General features: G+C 51.9%; 1 protein-coding gene across 4 annotated transcripts in view; it reads left to right on the plus strand.

Annotated features, from left to right (window-relative positions):
* The window catches only part of PRKAG2 (protein kinase AMP-activated non-catalytic subunit gamma 2), a 310081-nt gene that overhangs the window by 113914 nt on the left and 175113 nt on the right, over nucleotides 1-21054 (plus strand). The window contains exon 1 of one of the 4 annotated variants that reach the window (XM_018046691.1): nucleotides 19423-19753. The exons of the other annotated variants lie outside the window; for them this stretch is intronic. Coding sequence (XP_017902180.1) covers nucleotides 19660-19753 — 94 coding nt within the window. The 5' untranslated portion in view covers nucleotides 19423-19659. Of the gene's footprint in view, nucleotides 1-19422; nucleotides 19754-21054 lie in introns of those variants that run through there. 4 annotated transcript variants of the gene reach the window in all.

The raw sequence follows: 21054 nt of genomic DNA on the forward strand, positions 1-21054 counted from the left end.
CTCTCCCTTGACACACTAAGCTAGCAAGCTCATCAGGCCGCCTTTGGGCGATGTCTTAGATCTGAGTTCTGCCTTCTGTAAATTCACTTTTTCTAGGTTTTCTCTGTCCTGTTCCTTCCACGTGGTTTGTTTGTTTTTTTTAATCATCTTTTAATGGATACAAATGGACTTCTTTTTGGTGTATTTGTTTGCTTACGGCTTCCCGGGTCTTTGTTGCTGCGCCCGGGGTTTCTTCCTAGCTTTCTGCGCTCCCCAGGGTTGGTGTGTGGACCTCTCGTTGTGACGGCTTCTCCTGTTGCAGACCGGCTCTGGGTGTCGGGGCTTCCGCTGCCGAGGCTTGTGGGCTCGGCTGCCCCGAGGTAGGTGGGAACTTCCCTGACTAGTTGAACCGGTGTCCCCTGCATTGGCAAGCAGATACTTAACCGCTGGACCTCCAGGGAAGTCCTGCCTTCTTTTTTATTCAAGTTTGCCTTTGAAAAGCTTCGATGACTTGAGGCTCTGATGGGGTGGCTGTCCCCACTCCTGCAGATTCCCCTGGGGGCAGCCCATCCACCAGGAAGCACAGAGCAGAGGAAGAAGGTCCGCGTTAAATCTCTCCCACATTCGAGACAAGACAGGGTGAATGTGTATCCGCCTTCCACCTTTCTCTTCTGAATGCCTCTTGGAATCTGATTTCCCACAGAAAAATGGGGCGGGAGGCAGCTCTGGGTCCCAGGGCCCTGGGGGAGGCCTGGGAACAGGCCTGCAAAACTCCTGGGCTTTTCTAGCTTCGTGTCTGAGTGACCACTAGAGGGGGATAGAACCCCATGTGTGAAACCAGGGGACGCAGCTGGACCTGAGGTTCCTGCCTGGGTTTCCCCGTGCTTAGTCACTGTCCTGTCTGATTCTCTGTGACCCCGTGGACTGCAGCCCACCAGGCTCCCCTGTCCATGGGGATTCTCCAGGCAAGAATCCTGGAGTGGGTTGCCATGCCCTCCTCCAGGGGATCTTCCCCACCGAGGGATCAAACCCAGGTCTCCTGCATGGCAGGTGAATTCTTTACTGTCTGAGCCAGTCCCAGACAGAAAAAAAAAGTGGAGCAGGAAGTGGATCTCAGCCCTAACCAGCCTGACCTGGCCTTTTACAGGGGAGCAGTCTCACACTGAATATTCATTTGGTGTTTATTTGATGAGAGCTTGCTGAGATCCTGGGCACCGGGGACAGTGCACAGGTGAGGCAGACGCTGAGAGAACTGTTGCTCCAAGAGTGAAACACAGGCAGAGGGATGGCTCTTTCATGCAGGACCTTCAGGAAAGCTGAGATGGGGGCATCTGAGCAGAGGCGGGACGGAGCCAGGTGTGGCCGGGCAGGTGCATGAGGCAGGTGTGTGGGGCAGGTGGGGTGGGGACAAGGCGTGCCTGGCCGCGGGGACAGCGGTGGAAGTGTCCAGAAGCTGGGGCGGCCTCTGAGCCTGCAGGGAGCAGGAAGTGTGGCTGGAGCCACGTGGGGAGGGACAGGGAGGGGCGGTCAGGGGTTGGGGTTGCAGGCCAGCCCAGGACCCCATGGAGTGGTCCAGGGGGGTGTCGTGGGGGAATGACTTGCTCCATGGAGGGGTTTATCTGGCTGCTGTGCAGAGAGAGATGGTGAACGCAGAGGCGGGGGCCCAGCCGGGCCCGCCGATATAGACCTGGATGTCAGTGACCACCTCCTCTGAGACCTCCTCCCACCTGGCCTTCTCCAGAAAGCCTCGCCTGACTGTTCTCGCCTGGAGTGGTCTGCCAGGCTCTCAGATAAAACTTAAGTTATATCTTAACTTTCCCCAACATCCTCGGGCTCAGACCAACTCTCGGGGAAGGTTCTGGCAAAGGTAGTCCCAACTACGATGTGCATCATGGACGTTCAAGGCTGCGTCCTCTGGGGGTCGCTGGCACGTTTAGCGTATGAATGACACGGGGCTGTAGCATCACAGCCAGGGGCAAGGGCGTCCCTGGCGGCCCAGTGGTTAGGGCTTCCCCTGCAGGGGCACAGGTTCCCTTCCGGGTCAGGGAGTTAAGATCCCATGTGCTTCCTTGTGGCCAAAAGGAAATGAAAGTTAATAGTGATTCCAAAAAGCAAAAACAAAACAGATGCGACAGATGCTTTTCTTGGAAGCAGTGGGCTTCCCAGAGCCCACGATTGACCGAGCTATGTCAGCTGCTGGGGTGAGACTGGAGTGCTTTTGCTAGCTGCCCCTCTCCCCTCACTGTGCAAGAAATGGCATCGTGTCCCAGCTGGGCAGCTGTCCACCCCGAGGGACCACGGCTGACGGAAGTCGGCCCCACTGGGCGCTGGGACACTTATCTTTGTCCCGCGCTGTGCTGTGCTAAATCGCTTCAGTCGTGTCCGACTCTGTGCCCCCGTGGACACACCAGACTCCTCTGTCCATGGAACTCTCCAGGCAAGAATCCTGAAGGGGTTGCCATGCTCTCCTCCACAGGATCTTCCTGACCCAGGGATCCAGACCTGGGTCTCCTGCATTGGAAGGTGGGTTCTTCACCACTATGCCACCTGGGAAGCCCCGCTAGAGCAAAGGTGTTGAAAGCCGCAGACTTGGACAGCCACCCACTCTGGTGACCCCGATTGCTTCTCTCAGTCCTGACTGCAGGGTCTGTAGGACAGACAGGCCAAGGGGACACCAGGACCCAGGGGCTGCTGCAGCCCAGTGGGGAAGCGGGAAGCCCAGGGCGTTCAGCAAGGCCGCGGAGCATCGTCACAACCCTGGTCTGAAGCTGCTTTGTTGCTTTGTTTTATATCGTAACCCAGCACAGTCACATGGACGGCTAAAAACCATATCTCATGAAACAATATGTACCCTGGCCTCTGTGCGCTGTTGCTGACTCGACCCTCGTTGGGTTGGTGGCAGCTGCATGTCATCTCTGACCCACATGGCGGGGTGCCCGAGGGGGCAGGCGTGGGGCTGCGCTTGCACTTTGGGAAATGCCACCCTAGATGGTCATAAACAGCAGGACGGGGCGTGGATCGCCTGCCTGCAGATCGAGGAGTCTGGCTGGGAACTTCGGGGCCCAGAGAACCAGAGGGGTTGGAAGGAAGCGCTGAGGGCTTTGCCGGAGATGCCAGATGCTGGAGGTTTGAACTTGTTTTTCAGGACCAGCTCACAGCCATGACCCAGGCCATGTGTACTTCGAACACCCCGAATACATTTACTTTTCTGTTCCTAGTTAAAATATTAATGTTCTATTGTGGGTGACTGTGATTCTGGGTTATTTACATCTCGCTTCTTTAAACCCCAGCTCCTGGTGTGTGGGTCTGATCAAAGGATGTAAGGAGAGCTGTTTGAAATGCGAATGAGCTTCCCAGGAGGTTTATTGAACTTGTGAACCTTGTGTCCTTTCTCGTTCCTCTCCGTGTTGGATCACAGACCGCTCTTCTTTTCTCTCCCAGCAACTGGAGTTTATTTTTCAAATAAAAGTCTGTTTTCCCATAAAATGCCAAGAGTTTTGTACTGTGTGTGGAGGAACGAACTTGGGCTTTTAAGCTTTTAGTTTGGAGCCTCTGAGTCATCAATTCACATGCCAGGGCTCGGGGCCTGTGTGCCCCCTTCTAGAGTAGGGTCAGACGTGGGGGATTTCATCCCTGGTACTTGGGTCTGGACATCAAGGCCTCAGAACCTCCATGCCAACATCAGTCCTCTCTTGGAGAGGCTATTTCAGTGACCAGCAGGTTGGAACTGCTCTATCAACCTGGCTTTGACGATGCCATCAAGTTTTTACTTAAAGAAAGTTGGTTTGAGTAGGACACTTAAAACTTGTTAACACAAAACACAGTTCTTCATGGAGATTTCTTAATTAAATCCTTTTTAAAAAGGCCTATCATAATTATCCAAAATCATCGCAGATAGTGATTGCAGCCATGAAATTAAGACGCTTACTCTTTGGAAGAAAAGTTATGACCAACCTAGACAGCATATTAAAAAGCGGAGACTTTACTTTGCCAACAAAGGTCCATCTAGTCAAAGCTATGGTTTTCCAGTAGTCATGTATAGATGTGAGAGTTGAACTATAAAGAAAGCTGAGAGCCAAAGAATTGATGCTTTTGAACTGTGGTGTTGGATAGGACTCTTGAGAGTCCCTTGGACTGCAAGGAGATCTAACTAGTCCATCCTAAAGGAAATCAGTCCTGAATATTCATTGGAGGGACCGATGTTGAAGCTGAAAGTCCAATACTTTGGCCACCTGATGCTGACTCATTGGAAAAGACCCTGATGCTGGGAAAGATTGAAGGCTGGAGGAGAAGGGGACGACAGAGGATGAGATGGCTGGATGGCATCACCGACTCAATGGACATGAGTTTGGGTGAACTCCAGGAGTTGGTGATGGACAGGGAGGCCTGGCGTCGACAGGGTCGCAAAGAGTTGGACACGACTGAGTGACTGAACTGAACTGAATCAGTAAACTCTTCCTGTAAAAGGGAAGTGAAAGTTGTTCAGTCCTGTCTGACTCTTTGTGACCTCATGGACTGTAGTCCTCTGTCCAGGCTCCTCTGTCCATGGAATTACTGGAGGCAAAAATTACTGGAGCGGGTAGCTTTTCCCTTCAAGGGGGCTCTTCCCCACCCAGGGATCGAACCCTGGTCTCCCACATTGCAGGCAGATTCTTTACCATCTGAGCCACAAGGGACGCCCCTTGCTATAGTGGCCAGATAGGAAATGTTTTAGGGCTTGTGGATCACCAGGTCTCTGCTGCCACGACTCAGCCGCAGACAAAATGTAAGCTGGGTCCCAGTGAATCCCTATTTGCAGAAGCAGGCGGTTAGCAGGGCTGGCCCCTGTTTTAATGGATGGTGGCCATCTCGGCGTCCCCTTTTCGACCCCTCAGTGCCTCCCCGATCCGGTCGAGTGAAAATCTGGCCTTGCTACGCCCTCCACGCTCTGGCCCTGGGCTGGCTCTGACTGCAGCCTGTACTGCTCACCTGGCCTCCTGCCCGCTGGGTCCTCAAAGGTGCCTGGCTGTCAAGGACCAGCCCCTCAGCCCCTCTGGGCAGCTCTGAGGGTTGTCCCTGCTCCGCGCTTTCTGAGTGGGGGCGCTGGCTGGGTCTTTGTGGCCTCTGCACTTCACCCTGGTCCAGTCCTCCTCCTCCTGTAGTGGATGCTGACCCTGAGAGCGTCCGAAAAGCACACCCTGCTGCTGTCCATCTCGGGTGTTGCCCCGCCCTCCTCTCTCGCCCTGGTGTCCCACCCGACAGTGGCCGGCGGAGGGACGACAGGGCAGCCTGGATGCGGAGATGAAGAGGTGCACGGGGCTGGAGGCAGGATCCGGGCTCGGGGTGAGGCTGAACGTGAACTGGGAGAGGAGGCAGGCGCCGGGGCTGCCTGCGGCCACTGGTCCCCACGGCCCTGGCCCCGCTGGTTGCTTGCGATCTGGAGTCACACCAGTCCTACCCTGCGCCCGGCTGAGCGAGATCCTCTCTGCTGCGTCCCAGGGCTCAGGGCCCCATCTTCGGTCCACTGCCCAGGCTGGAGCCCTCTGGATCCAGGCAGCTGCTGAGGTCTGGATCCTGTGGCTCTGCAGACTTCAGAAAAAAACGTGACTCATCCTGCCTGCCTGCAAAGAAAGGAAAAGTATGTGTGGCATCCGAGTTTCCTGAAAAGTTCAGCCAGCGCATGGCAGAGCTATGTGGCCGGGCAGCCGCGTGGTCCCTGGAGAGAGCGCCCTCTGCTGGCCACCACGCAGAGAAACGCGGACCAGCCCGCTTGGGTCGGGCTGCATCTGGGAGAAGATACGCGGCAAAAATCTCCTTTCCCTCGGCAAACTGTAGAGCTCTCTGAGTCTCTCAGCGCTGCTCCGCGATGATTCTATACCACGCGACACAATAAAAGGAGATGCCATCAAACCCTGGATTTTTTTTTTTTAAGATAACATTTCTTTAAGATTTTTTTATTTCGGCTGCACCAGGCAACATGCAAGTTCTTAGTTCCCCAACCAGGGATGGAGCCAGTCCTCCTTGAACTGGGAGCATGGAGTCTCAACCACTGGACCACCAGGGAGGTCCCTGCATTCTTGCTCTGACCGCTTCTTTTTTTTAAAAAAAAAAAAATTAGTCTGTGTATTTATTTTTGGCCATGCTGGGTCTTCCTTGCCGTGAGGGTTTTTTCTCTGATTGAGGCAGGCAGGGGCTGCTCGCCAGTTGCGGTGTGCGGGCTTCTCACTGTGGTGGCTTCTCTTGTTGGGGAGCACAGATCGGGGATCAGGGATTGAACCCATGTTCCCTGGTGGCTCAGCTGGTAAAGAATCCACCTGCAATGCGGGAGACCTGGGTACCCACTCAAGGATTTTGGCCTAGAGAATTCTATGGACCATGCAGTCCATGGGGTCGCAAAGAGTCGGACGCGACGGAGAGACTTTAGCTCCACTTCCCTGCATTAGCCGGCGAATTCTTTACCTCTGAGCCACCAGGGCAGCCCACCTCTGACTATTGCTTAATTTCTCTTTAAAAAAATCACATTTTATTTTGAAAATCTCAAGCTTATATAAAAGTTATAAGAACAGTAGAAAGCGTTCTCCCACCCCTTTCATCTAGATGCCCCAGGGTTAACGTTTTGTGACCACATTTGCTTATATCTGCTCCCACCTCTCAATAAAATATGTATTTGTGTGTGTGTATATGAAATCTGAACCGTCAAGAGGAAGCTGCAGTTACAATGTCCCCAGCCCCTAAATACTTCGTCTCTTAAAAACAGGGACATTCTTCCAATTGCCGTTTAATGATCAAAACCAGGAAATTAACATTGATACAACTGTCTTTGCTAAGCTGCAGACTGTATTCTCGGTTCACAGATTGTCTCGGTGACGTTTTCAGAAGAGGAAGCCCATGTCACACCCTGTGTTTGGGTGTCCCTTCTCCTCCGTCCATCTCGATTTACTGCCCCCAATCTTTTTTTCTTTGTGACATTTTTCAAGACCGCACACAGACTGTCCTCCTCTCTGGTTTGTCTGACATCTTTCCCTCTGGTTTGTCTGACGTCCTTCACTGTGGTTTGTTTGATGTTTCCTCGGGATTCAGTTCAGGTTGGCTGGTTGGGCATGAGGCCACGTGTCCAGTGTCCTGTGCTGGCCTCACTGCGGGGAACGTGGGATGTCATGATGACCTCTTCTGGGTGACACTGACCGATCACTTGGTTAGAGGAGGTGTCCACCCCAATTAAGAAAGTTACTCCTTTCCCCTTCGTAAGCAGTAAAGATTTCACAGGGAACTCGTTTAGAATTACGTAAATATTTTCTTTCTCATCCAGCTTTCAACTGCTGATTTTAGCATCAGTCGTTTATTCTGCCTGAATTATTACTGCAGTGGTGGGTGGGGTATTTTCTTACATGGTCGTTAATTCTACGTTGATTGGTTGGAATTCCTACGAAGGAAGAAATTTCCCGTATGTTTGTAGGCATGGATGTGATCACGGGCTCGAGCTTTAGTCAGCAGGTTTCAATTGCCCTTGTCATATATTCTGATGTTCAAATTGTCCCGTTGGCCAGCGGGAGCCCCTTTGGGCTGGCCCCCGTGTCCTGGATCTGTCCCCCCAGCACACGCTTGTTGTTCAGTCACTAAGTTGTGTCCGTGCTCACACTTCTTATTTTCTGATGCAACAAAACTATCCAGCCTCACCTGAACTCTCCCTGCCCCAGCCCTGGAATCAGCCGTTTCTCCAGACAGCCCTTGTTATTTTCAGGCGGTGAATCAGTTCATTTCAGTTCAGTTCAGTCGCTCAGTCGTGTCCGACTCTTTGCGACCCCATGAATCACAGCATGCCAGGCCTCCCTGTCCATCACCATCTCCCAGAGTTCACTCAAACTCACGTCCATCGAGTCGGTGATGCCATCCAGCCATCTCATCCTCTGTCGTCCCCTTTTTCTCCTGCCCCCAGTCCCTCCCAGCATGGTGAACAGCATTAGAAATAAGGGACGAAGTATGTTTTTTGCAACTGAGCTATCACAGCTTCTAGGCCTTCTCAGCAGACATGCCGGCAATATGCTTAATTTAGGAGAGTGGTTAGATAAGATTAAAAAGGTGCATCCACACGGTATAGTATTATATAGCTGTAAAAATACATAAACGTGGTATCTTTGAGCTGATATAGCAAGAAACATGAATAGAAGATTCTCAAGAGACATGAAGATGGCCCTTCAACAGCACTTAGACATCAGTAGGAAACCTTTCCCTAAACCCAGGTTGTATTGGGTTGGCCAGAAATTCCTTAAGGGATGACACTGAGCATCTTTTCACATACATGTCTTCTTTGGAAAAATGTCTAAGATTTTTAACTGGGTTGTCTTTTTGTTACAGGAAAACCTGAAGGAGGTTTTTTACCAACCCAATAGAATTTACCGGTATTTTTTTCTAGTATCTACTGTAGTTGAACTCTTTTGTTCTAGAACTTTTTCATCACGCCAGCAGAAACCTCATATCAATAACCATTGCTCCACACTCACCCTCCACTCAGCTCCTGGCCACACTGATCTGCTTTTTGTCTCTGTGGATTTGCCTGATCTGGAACTTTTGTTTAAATGGAATCATACAAAATACGGCCTTCTGTGTCTGGCTTCTCTCGCTGAGCATATTGTTTTGAAGATTTGTCCATGGTGGAGTGTGTGTCAGTACTTCATTCCTTTTCATGAATAATATTCATGAAACTGAATAATATTCCTTCATCTGGATGGACCGCGTTCTGCCTATCCATTCCTGCATTGGTAGACACCTGGGTGGTTTCCTCCTTTTGGCTGGTGTAACTAGTACTGCTGTGAACATTCACGCGTACGTTTTGTTTAGACCCCTGTTTTCAGTTCTTTTGCGTGGATACCTAGGAGTGGAATTTCTGGGTCATTTGATTATCCTGTTTAATGTGGTGAGGAATGATGTGACTGTTTTCCACTGTGGCCACCCCATTTTAGTCTCATCAGCAACGGATGAGGGTTTTCACTTCTCCACATCCCCTCCAACACTTGCCGCTTTCCGTCTGTTGTTGCAATTAGTACTATCGCCTTCCTAGTCGATTGGAAGTGGGATCTCGTTGTGGTTTTGATTTGCTGTTCTTTAATGACATTGACTATCTTTTCATGTGCATGTCTTCTTTGGGAAAATGTCTTACCGTTTTTATCTGGGTTGTCTTTTTTGTTGTTGAATTGTAGGAGTTCTTTATATATTCTGGATACTAGACACTTCTCAGATATATGATTTGGAGATATTTTCTGTGGGTTTTTTCACTCTATTAATAGTGTCCTTTGATGTGCATAAAAATGTCTTAGTATTTATTTACTTGACTACGTTGGGTACGCGGGATCTCTTATTTATTGATTTGGCTGCACTGGGTCTTATTTCCCGCACACGGGGTCTCTAGATGCGGCCTGGGGACTCTTGGTTGTGACACATGGGATCTAGCTCCCTGAGCAGGGATGAAACCTAGGCTCCTGCGTTGGGATTGCGGAGTCGTAGCCACTGGACCACGAAGAAGTCCTGAAAATTTTTTAATTTCGATGACAGCAAGCTTTTGATGACCAGAATTACTTAGCACACTGCTCCTTGGTGCCTGGCCCCTAGAGACCCTCAGACCTGTTGGTGTGAAGAATGGGGAGCAGGGCCCCGAGAGGCGCTGCCCCTGACTGCGGGTCGCTGATTCCAGGAATCAGCCTCTCCAGGGAGAATGAGAGGCCAGGCCAGGCTGGTGGACGAGGGCATTGTCGCAGGGTCCCTCACCTCGTCAGGAAAGGCTGGCTGAGAGTCTGACGGTCCCTTAAAGCCTTGAGTGAGGGGAGAGAAAAAACAGCAAGTTCTCTGGAGCATCCGTGTCTGAGTTTCGTCTTCCGACCCTTAGGAAGCTTTCCTGCTTGACCGCAGGGAGGCCGGTTTCCTCCGAGCATTTCTGTTTGGTGGTGAGGGCTGGAAGGCCTCCTTCTCTTCCCATGCCGTCCTCCTCACCCTCTGACGCCAGAGGACCCCCAGCCAGCCCCAGGTCCCTAAAGGCCAGGAAGCTGGGCTCTAGAACCCTGGTGAATGGCTAGGTCTCTTAGGTTGTCCCCAAGGACAGGTCGGGCTAAAATGAGAGCCAATGGCCCAAGAGAGGTGCTGGTTCCAACAGTGTCCCTTATCTTTTTCTGATAAAACAATTGCTTTAAAAGGTGCTTTGCTGATTTTTTCTTTTCTGCTGAAGACACGAATCGCCGTTTGTTTGATTTTGTTGTTTTTCTTTTGTTTTCTCTTCTTTACATTTTACTTTTCAGTGAAGTAGTTCAATTGCATGGTTTTCAAAACAATAAAAAATCAAGGAATGCAAAATGATCAGTATGGGAAGGTCCCAACCCCACTCCTCGAAAACCTCATAAAGGACCTCTTTAAATTATGTCCATCTTCAACTATTGTACCGTTTCTCGGTGGCAGACCTTACATGTGGTCTTATCACAGTGGGGGATGAATACTCTCTTCCTCACGTCTTCCTCAATTTCCCTCTGTTCTCCTTTTTTTTTTTAATTAATCAATCTTTACTTTTTATCACCCCGTCAGGAATCTTTTTAGGCAGTTTTAATCACCCCCTTATAATTTTAATAAGACAGATATATTACATATTACTTATGTGTTGCATGAGACTGTGCTTTGTATATAAAAAGAGGCTGTCCCCCAGCGCCCTAAGCCAGTTTTCACCCTCTTAGAGACAGTATTGCCCCCAAGGAGAATGATGTGATTTGAGGTGAGAAATGTCAGTGATTATGGCAAGATCTGATTCACGGAGGGTAAGGCCCATCTGAATCAACAAATGATCTAGATTATAGGATTTTTTAAATATTTGGTCAACCTAGAGAAATGAACCAGCCATGGAAATGAACTTCCTAGATATCAGAAACGTAAGCCTTTGAGCACCCAAGCCTGCATTTTCAAGTGTTTGGTGGCTCAGACACTTTGCAGTTTTCTTATTTGAAAGATACTAAATAGCATCTCACTCTTTATTGATGACTTGGGGTCCTGACCAGATTCCCTGGGATGGATGCATCCCGCTGCCCCTGAGGTGTGAAGACTGTGTGTAGACTTATGGACTGAAGGAATTTTTTTGGGTAAATTTTGGCCATGCTGCGTGGCACGTGAGATCTCAGTTCCCTGACCAGGGATTGAACCTGCACCCCTGCATTGCAAGCGGAGTCTTAACTGCAGGGGGACCAAGGAAGGGCTGAACTTCCGGCCACCCTGCCCCCAGCCCTTCCTTCCATGTTCCTGCTGCATGCTTTGCAGTGGAGTTTTGCCTTGAATAGCACCCAGGCTCTCCCCGATCGAAACTCGCTGCTAAGAAACTGGGATTCTTTGTTCGTGTTGTTTGAAACGAGTAAATGATCAGGAGGAAAGTCCCTTGGCTCCCCATTCGAGAAATGTAGTGCCTTTGGCTCGTGAGCGGGGGTTCTGTCCGAGTACCTCTGACTCAGTTCAGCTGGAAGAGGAACTGCAGACATGTGGTACTCTCAGTTCAAGTTCAAGTGCCCCACACTGTCCCCCATGCAGAGCCCCTGCCCCAGCTGCCACCGAGCAGAGGTGGCCTCGGAGACAGGCTCTCCAGGTGATACCCTGTGAGACGCATGACAGCCCTCTGGGTTGGGTTAAGGCCCTGACGATGCCGTTTGGTGTTTAAAATGCTTGGGGGCTGACAGGGTATTTTTCCTACTTTAAAACCCTGTGACAAGGGCTCAGGCTGTATTGTGATTTTTTTTCTTATGGGAGAAATGAGGGAGAAGAAATAGCGACTCAGAACTGACCCTGGTAATTGCGTTGCTGCGGTGTCTGACTCAAGTCTTATGAACCTTTCTGTGTATTGTCTCGTTGGGGAATATATGTCACGATTCAGAAGGGACAGCTCAAGGCAAACCTCCCCCCAGGCCTCATATTCTAAGCTAGTGGTTTCCAGCTGAAGGAAGTGCCGAAGCAGGAGGGGTTTTCCTACATGCTCAAGTTGCTTCAGTCATGTCCCACTCTTTGTGGCCCCCTGGACTGTAGCCCGCCAGGCTCCTCTGTCCTTGGGATTCCCCAGGCAAGGGCACTGGAGTGGGTAGCCGTGCCTTCCTGCAGGGGATCTTCCCGACCCAGAGATCGCACCTGCCTCTCTTGTGTCTTGTCTCCTGCATTGGCTGAAGACAGATTCTTTACCACGGCGACACTTTTCAAATTTCTCCTGAAAGCCCTGGATTCCAGAAAATGGAGAGGGTGCCTAGTTGCCTGGGAGACGAGGGGCCGGGTGGACCACCATCTGGCTTTCTGCCGAGCCTGTGCGTTCACGGGTCTTCACCCTTGCACGAGGGTTTTACACATTCCGGTAGCCCTCTGACCTCCCTAAGACATAACTTAGAGGAAGAAGTAAACACAGAAGCCAGACGCTCGACCTCTAGACCCTATGGAATCTGGTGTTTGCAAGCCTTGCTCTGTGACCTTGAGTCCGGGGTTCACCCTGGGGCCAATTTGAAACCTGGAGTCAGAGCAAATCGCATCAGCTCTTGTCTTTGGTGCCACAGAGCCTTTGGCCTGGTGACAGACCCCTGGGAACTACAGGGCCTGTGAGAAGGGATTTCAGTGAAGCACACACTGGGTCCTTCCGTGGGGCATTAGATTTTAAGAACACCCAGGGACTCCCTACTGTTGGGGTGCTGTACTTTGGCGTGCTGAAAATCATGACTGCCATTGGTGTTTGCTTTTTTCTGTCCTTTTCGGTGTTTGTTTAAATCAAGCTACCCCCGATGTCACTGGGCTTAGATGCCACTGGTGTGACTTGAACTGTTCCAAGTTGAGGTGGTCTGTCTTTGCCAGAAAAATCACCCTCTTGTCGCTCCGAGTTCCGGGAGGAGCCGAGAGGCGTATGTGACGGTAGGCGTGCTGGGCGACATGTGGGCGCCCAGGTCAGGGCGGGGACGGTCGCCTGGGAGCCTCGGCCTCACAAACAGCTCTGGGGACGAGGAAAGGAAGCCCCGGAGAGGTGACACACAGTCTCACTCAGAGTCAAGTGCCACGGTGACCTTTAGAACTTTCCATGAAATCCGACACTGTATTTTGCAACCAGCCGGAGAGTGCCAGCAACTCTGTGCTCCGGGTGTGCGGCCCGCCCGCCGCTCCGAGGGTCCCCCCCCCCGCCGCCCCAGAGCCTCTTACATAACTGGGGTTTGGTTTGGCCCGCGGCCTCTGAGGGGTCCAGTGCTTTTCAGGTACTGTCACGTGACCCGCCAAGCTTCTGGGTGCATTGGCAGTGGGTCTGTCTTCCTTTCCTTTTCCAACATGGGACCCAGAAGAGGCAGCCTGGCAGGGCGGGGTGTGCGGGGGGTCCCTACCATGAGATGAGAGTGAAAGAGTGAAGCCGCTCACTCACGTCCGACTCTTTGCGACCCCAGGGACTATACAGCCCATGGAATTCTCCAGGCCAGAATACTGGAGTGGGTAGCCTTTCCCTCCTCCAGGGGATCTTCCCAACCCAGGGATCGAACCCAGGTCTCAGGGGGGAGCAAGCCGGCAGGGTGCCAGTCCAGCTGTGCCGCTGGTCCCCAGAGGGGGGTCTTGGGCAGATCATTTCACTTCTCTGAACCTCCGCATGTTTTGCTTCTTAAACCGAGTCGTGAGGGCTGGCCTCCCTGCCTCACGGCGTGGCCAAGGGGAACTTTGGGAAGGCCCTGGTCTACACGAGGTGCACCTGCCTGCCGGCACCCCTCCTCAGCCCTGCAGGCCTGGACCGGGGGCCCAAGGTGAGGGTGTGTCTGGACACGGGGGTGACAATCAGGACAGGTCTGCACGGAGTCTCAGCCCCCCAACCCAGCCTCGCATCCAGGCCTCCGGTGACCGTCTCGGTGAAACGGAGTAAACGGTCTCTGCCCATGTGTCTGCTGCTGACCTGGGAGGCCCACTCCTGCAGCACAGGGGACAGAGGCCGAACCAGGAGGCAGCTCTGCCCAGTAAAAGGGTCCACCCTGGGCTTTCTGCCAGAGCCCCGGTAGGACTTGTCAACTGGCCATGTGGACACTGTGGTGGATGCTCAGCATCCTTTGGCCCCTCTGCCTGCCCATCCGCAGCGTGTGCAGCAGAAGGCCCTGACTGCAGAGACAGTGGCCGTGGAGTCAGGCCCACTGTCCCCACCCCCATCAGAAGGCCAGGCGGGCCAGGCTCCCTGAGGAGCAGTCCACCCTTCCCTGGATTCCCAGCTGTCACGCAATAATAACAGTAAGGAGAAATGAGAAATGTTCAAGGCCTGAACCTCCCTCAGTGGTGGAGCCTGCTCTGAGTGCCGAGTGGTGTGCTGCCCTCCTGGAGTTCACTCAAACTCACGTCCATCGAGTCGGTGATGCCGTCCAACCATCTCATCCCCGGTCACCCACTTCTCCTGCCCCCAATTTTCCCCACCATCAGTGTTATTTCCAATGAGTCAGCTCTGATGTGAAGTATTGGCCGAAGTATTGGAGCTTCAGCTTCAGCAACAGTCCTTCCAGTGAACACCTAGGACTGTCCCCCTTTAGGATGGACTGGTTGGATCTCTTTGCAATCCAAGGGACTCTCAAGAGTCTTGTCCAGCCCCACAGTTTGAAAACTGCCCTCATTACATGGTCCTAGTCCAGGCTTCTGGGTATAGCACCAACCAAGAGAGTGATTTGTATAATATGCTCCAGAAATACATTTTAAACACACTTTTCGGGACTTCCCTGGTGACCCAATAGTTAAGATCGACAGTTCCGCTGCAGGAAGAGTGGGTTCTGTCCCCGGTCAGGAAACAAAGGTATCCAAGTGCCACGTGGTGGGGCCAAACGAAATAAACACAGTTCCATCTTGGAAGCCACTGGTTCCTTCTTTTTCAGCCCTTCCCTTTAAAAAATCCCCCAAGTGTGGAAAGCATTCCATGAGGAGGTGTTCTTGCCGGCTGAATCACGATCGCGTGAAGGGGCTTCGCCTCTTGTTCATTTGGGACCATCAGCTGCGGAAACCGTGACAAAGGGGTGTTTGGTCTTCCTGACAGTGGCCACCGCTCCCAGCCCCGAGGTCGGATGTCCTGAAGGACGTGTCCTCGTCACTCCACCTGCAGCCTGGGTGTCGCCTCATCCTTATGTATCTGCACTCATCTCAGTTGTGCAAAAGTGTTGTCCCAGGTTAAGGAATTTCAGGCAAATGCGAATCGAACAGGGAGACGCAGTGGTAAGAGAGCCGATTGTAAAACGTCTGGGAATTCTGCGAGCCCGTCCGTGCCCATCGGTGCCCTGAAATGGACCAAGGCGGGAGGTTTGCACCACAGCAGGTGGCAGCCCCTACGGCTTAGTCCTCCCTGCCCCCCACCCCACCCCAGTCCCCCCTGAGCCCCCCACCCCACCCCAGCATTTCCCGCAGGCCCTGCACCTCCACCCCGGAAGTCCAGTGTCTCCGCAGCCTTCTTCTCTGCTCCTGGGTGAAGCTGGCCCTGGGAAGAGCATTTTGAGTGAGACCAAAGGCACATGTCAGTGGAGTCCGGGGCTCGCTGGGGCCTTGTATCCATAATCAAGGTCGTTGCGTCTGGCATCGCTTGTTCTGCTGTTGTTGTTGGCCGCTCAGTTGTGTCTGACTCCTTGCAACCCCATGGACTGCAGCACACCAGGCTTCCCAGTCCTTCCTCATCTCCCGGGCTTGTCTTAGAGCTTGCAACCCCATGGACTGCAGCACACCAGGCTTCCCAATCCTTCCTCATCTCCCGGGCTTGTCTTAGAGCTTGCAACCCCGTGGACTGCAGCACACCAGGCTTCCCAGTCCTTCCTCATCTCCCGGGCTTGTCTTAGAGCTGCATTTAACCCTGCTCCCCAGCTCCGTCCACCCAGAGCTCCCCAGGGTCCGTCCTGTGGGACAGAGAACTGTTCTGGGCCTCAAACGACTTTTTGCTCCATCAGGCCAGTTCTACTGTGTCTTTTCAGAATATTCTGTAGCCATCTCAGTAACAGAACCGTGACCCCGAAGGACCCAGGGGTTCTTTCCTCCACCCCGCCTGCACTGCACCTCCTGGCTCTCCTCTCCGAAGGCATCAAACGATCCTACTGGACGAATCCAGAGGGTATGCGGCCCAGAGCTGGGCAGCAGCAGTGGGCTCTGGCGCTGCAGAGACTTGCTCAACTTTACGTATTTATTTTGCTTGTTGGAGTATAATCGCTTTATAGTGTTGTGCTAGTTTCTGCTGCACAGCAAAGTGAATCAGCTCTATGTACACACGTATCTTCCCTTTTTCGGATTCCCTTCCTAGTTAGGTCGCCACAGAGCGCTGAGTAGAGCTCCCTGTGCTTACGGTAGTTTCTCATTAGGCATCTCTTTTATGGTGCTGTTCAGCCGCTCAGTCGTGTCCGACTCTGAGACCCCATGGACCGCGGCACGCCAGGCTCCTCTGTCCTTCACCAACTCCCCGAGTTTGCTCAAACTCATGTCCGTTGAGTCGGCGATGCCATCCAACCATCCCATCCTCTGCTGCCCCTTCTCCTCCTGCCTTCAGTCTTTCCCGGCATCAGGGTCTTTTCCAATGAGTCAGTTCTTTGCAACAGGTGGGCAAAGTATTGGAGCTTCAGCATCAGTCCTCCCAATGAATATTCAGGACTGATCTCCTTTAGGATGGACTGGTTGGATCTCCTTGCAGTCCAAGGGACTCTCAAGAGTCTTCTCCAACACCACAGCTCAAAAGCATCATTTCTCTGACGCTCAGCCTTCTTTATTATTGATAGTGTATATATGTCCATCACAATCTCCCAGTCTATTCCACTCCCCTTTGCCCCCTTGGTACCTTGGTTTGCTCTCTATATCTGTGTCTCTATTTCTGCTTTGCAAATAAGTTCATCTCTACCATTTTTCTCGATTCCACATGTATCTGTTAATATACAATATGTGTTTTTCTGACTTCACTCTGTATGAGAGTCTCTAGGTCCATCCACGTCTCTGTAGACAGCACAGTAAGAGTTATTCAGCTTTAAGTAAAATGGTGTTAGTAACACTTGCCCCATAGGTTTCTGGGAATGATGAAATAAATTCATATTCAGCACTCCAACTGACATATGGTAGGTACTCCCCAAACAGTATTTATTATCTTACTAATTAAAATATAATTCTTAGGGGACAGGAATGTCTTTGAATTTTTCGTAGCTCTAATCCCCTCCATCAACATCTGTCCTGCTCATTTGGTAGAGGTTTAATAACTACTTGGTGAGTGAACGGCTGTATAAGCTATGTACAGAGCCACTGGATGTGCCCGGGTTGCTGTTTATTTCCCACACGAATTTAAACTCATTGTCCCCTTTTAGTCGCTAAACTCTGAAGTGTTTTCTTCTTCTACATAGTCTCTCATATAGTATAAGAATCTTGCATTGGTTTAGACAAAGCCTTTCATTTTTCTTTTAATCAAATATGGCTCTTTCTTACTAGAATTCTTGTTTAGCAATCTTTTCTAAGGAAGCTCTGCTTTGTTTCATTTTTAAACCAGAAGAACATTTCCATTTTTTTAAGTGCCAAATTGATTTTTTAATTTTTCAAAATATTTATTTATTTGTTTGGCTGCACAGGGTCTTACTTACAACACATGGGATCTTTAGCTGAGGCATATGGGATCTTTAGTTGAGGCATATGGGATCTTTAGTTGAGGCATATGGTGTCTTTAGTTGAGGCATATGGGGTCCAGTTCCCTGACCAGGGATAGAACCTGAGCCCCCTGCATAGGGAGTGCAGAGTCTCAGCCACTGGACCACCAGGGAAGTCCCTGAATTGATATTTTTAAAAAGTGAAAGTCGCTCAGTCATGTCCAACTCTGTGACCCCATGGACTATACAGTTCATGGAATTCTCCAGGCCAGAATATTGGAGTGGGTAGCCTTTCCCTTCTCCAGGGGATCTTCCCAACCCAGGGATTGAACCCAGGTCTCCCGTTATGCAGGCAGATTCTTTACCAGCTGAGCTACCAGGGAAAAGTTAGATTTCCTCTTTTAAAAAGAGAAAATCTAAATATGAAACTCTGAAACCTACCTTCTCAGACTTTTTCAGAGCTTAAGTTTGGGCTACCGTATTTAACACAGCAATCCACTAGCGCACTGGAGAACCCAAGTGGAGGTGGATTTTGCGACTTGTTCCATGACTTGTAGGTTCCTCCATAGGTGCAACGGGGGCCTGGCCTCTCCTCTCTTGTGCAGACCCACCAGCCCTCAAGGCCAACTCAAGCTCTGCTTTCCAAGCAGGGTCATGTGATTGCCCCTCTCTGTCTATCCTTTTGTGCTGATGACACTGTCCATTCTGGCCACTGGCCATTGAGCACATTTTGATGTTTCATGCAGTTAGTATTATAATTTTTCTTAGTCTCTCCAAGTCGTTTTCACATAGCTTGAGGGCAAAACCTATTTCCTCTGTCCCTTCAATGCATCCTGCTACAAAGATTTGATCACTGGATCTCCGTCCCTCTCAGCGGAAAGAAAAGGCAGGGCAAAGAGCCATTAGATGTTCAGACTTCTGGAAGGAGATGAATTCCTAACATGAGCAGATCTCACCTTGGTTTGAGGAGGAAACTGGGACCAGAGACGAGGAGTGACTTTCTCAAGGTCACAAAGCTAATTAGTGGCAGGTCCCTGCAGTCTAGTGACGGTATCAGCAAAAGGAATTGAACATTTTCCCCTCTCTTTATAAAAGTTTTATTTTTAGTTGCAAAACACATGCACACTAGAAGTTTTTTGTTTTTATTAGGTCAGGGGTTTGGCTTAGGGGTCAAGGAAGTTGGAATTCTAACCAGTGGTTACAGGCCTTGGAGCAAATCATACCCCCTTTTGGAGCCTCGGTTTCCCCTTCGGTCATGGGCGGGGGTTGGATCACATCTCTGAAGTCCCCTTGGGTTCTCTCATTCTGCAGTTCTTAGCCAGTCCCTGGTTCAGACTGACAGGAGTCAAGACCCTCCTGGTGAGTCCCTGGGGACCCCGTGTCCCCTCCTCAGAGGCAGTCACTGCTTCCTTCATCTCAGGGAGCCGCGAGCTCGGATTCAGCGACTTCCAGCCCCGGGGACCTGCAGCTTCTTCAGCTAGAAGCAGCCGGAGCCCGCTGACCCCAAGGAGCCCTGGAACACATGAATCAAAATAGTTGTGTGATGTCATGTCATGATGGGAATGCGCTCTGGCCAACCGGTGCCAGGAATTGTCTGGACCGGGTGGTTTCCTTTTACAGTCTTTTTAAAGGGACCTCTGCAGACCCACATATGACCGGCCAGCGTTGCCCTCCTCCCGTTGCCTAGCTCGTCTTCCCTCCCTCCCTTTTGTTGTTGGTTTTTTTTTTTCATTTTCAGGAGGAAAAAGCCCCAAGCGCCTGAGTGTGTGGCTGACCTTAACTATATAAACAGACCTGCCTGGGCTTCCGGGGCAGCTTCTTGCCTACTTAAGGGCAGCGGCTGCTCCAGCTTTGCCGCGGCCCCGGCGGGAGGGTGCAGAGGTGAGGACCACCCGGCCTGTCCAGCGGCTGCTGGCCCCGCGGGCAACCCCTCCAGCGTTGGCTGGGGACCCCAGGCTGTGGCCGGGCACGCGCCGGGGGCATCTCTGAGCTCTCGGGCTCCACGCCTGCCAGCCCATGCAGCACCCCTCCTGGCCCGTGGCCGCCCGGGGCTGACACTGTCCCCTGCAAGTCCTGGCAGGCACACCTGGCCCAGCTCCCACGGCGCCCCCAGCTCCCCATGAAGCGGTTTGGCAGCCTCAGGGGCAACAGAAAGCGCAAGGACCCAAGCCGGAGCACCGGGAGGCGGCAGTCAGAGCCCCATGGCCTTTGTGGTAGGACCCTTCCCTTTGCCCAGCCCTCTGCTGGTCCCAGGGCCAGTGTGTGTGTGTGTGTGTGTGTGAGTATGTGTGTGTGTGCGCGTGCACTCGCGCACAGCCTCCCAGGTGACAGCTGTGTGCAGATACGGCTGTCAGGCAGAGGGGACAGATGCAGATGTGTGTCCTTACGGACAGTCCTGCCCCTCGCTGTCCCGGACAGCCCAGCAGTGCTTTCCCCCAGGCTGTTTTCTCTAACTGGCCCTGATGAGGTTGAGTGATCAATGGGACTGGCGTTCATTTCGGCAAAAGCAGTGGCCTGGGGACAAGTAAGAATGGACCGGAGCTGTTGTTGGCGGCTATGAAGTACGAGATGTGTGTGTGCAGAGAAGACTAGCGCCGGAGATCACAGAGGATGCCTTTCTCTCATCCCCTTGGGCCCATGGCTGTGTCATTGGGTGGTCAAGGGTTAACACGGGAGGGAAGGGTTAACGCCTGCCTTGATTTTTGTCCTGGGGCTGGGGATGGGGTGCAGGGAGAAGCTTGCTGTGTGATCTCCCTGGCTTCTGGGACCTTCTTGCAGCCTCTCTGGGTACAGGGGGTCGGGACCAGTATGCTTGGTTTGTGGGGTGAACCATCTGCAGTTCAGTACTTCCAGTGACCTGCGGGTGTGAGGGAGGCACCCTGTCTGGCTGGAGTCAGGCAGGTGGATTTCAAGGTAGCCAGGGCTTCCCAGGGGCCTGGCTAAGCCTGCCCACTTCCTAAGAATTGGGAGTTTGCCTGCCCTGAAGGCTGCTGCTTGCAGAACATGGGCATTCCTGAACACTCGCCCCTAAGACAGAAGAGCAGCCTCCTCACACAGCCCAGTGGTAGCAAAGAGGGGGAAGCTGACAGGTGCACTAAACTGCGCTCCTTGGGTATAAGGCCACATGGTAAGTGGCCAGAAATAATCGTTTTGTGTAGTAAGGAAATGACTTTGGCAAAACATTTTCGCGGTACATGGAAACTGGAATTTAGGCATGCGTGCGTGTTCAGTCTCTTTAGCCGTGTCCGACTCTGTGTGGCCCTGTGGACTGCAGCCCACCAGGCTCCTCTGTCCGTGGGATTCTCCAGGCAAGAATGCTGGAGTGGGCTGCCTTGCCCTCCTCCAGGGGATCTTCCCAAACCAGGGATCCAAGTCGGGTCTGTCAGCACCTCCTGCACTGCAGGCAGACTCTTTACCGACGGAGCCGACTGGGAAGCCTAGAATATAGGCACACCTCGTTTCCTTGCATTTCTCTCTCTCTTTTTTTGCAGATTGAAGGTTTGTGGTTCCCCTG

Source organism: Capra hircus, chromosome 4, assembly GCF_001704415.2.
Source record: "Capra hircus breed San Clemente chromosome 4, ASM170441v1, whole genome shotgun sequence".
Lineage (NCBI taxonomy): Eukaryota > Metazoa > Chordata > Mammalia > Artiodactyla > Bovidae > Capra > Capra hircus.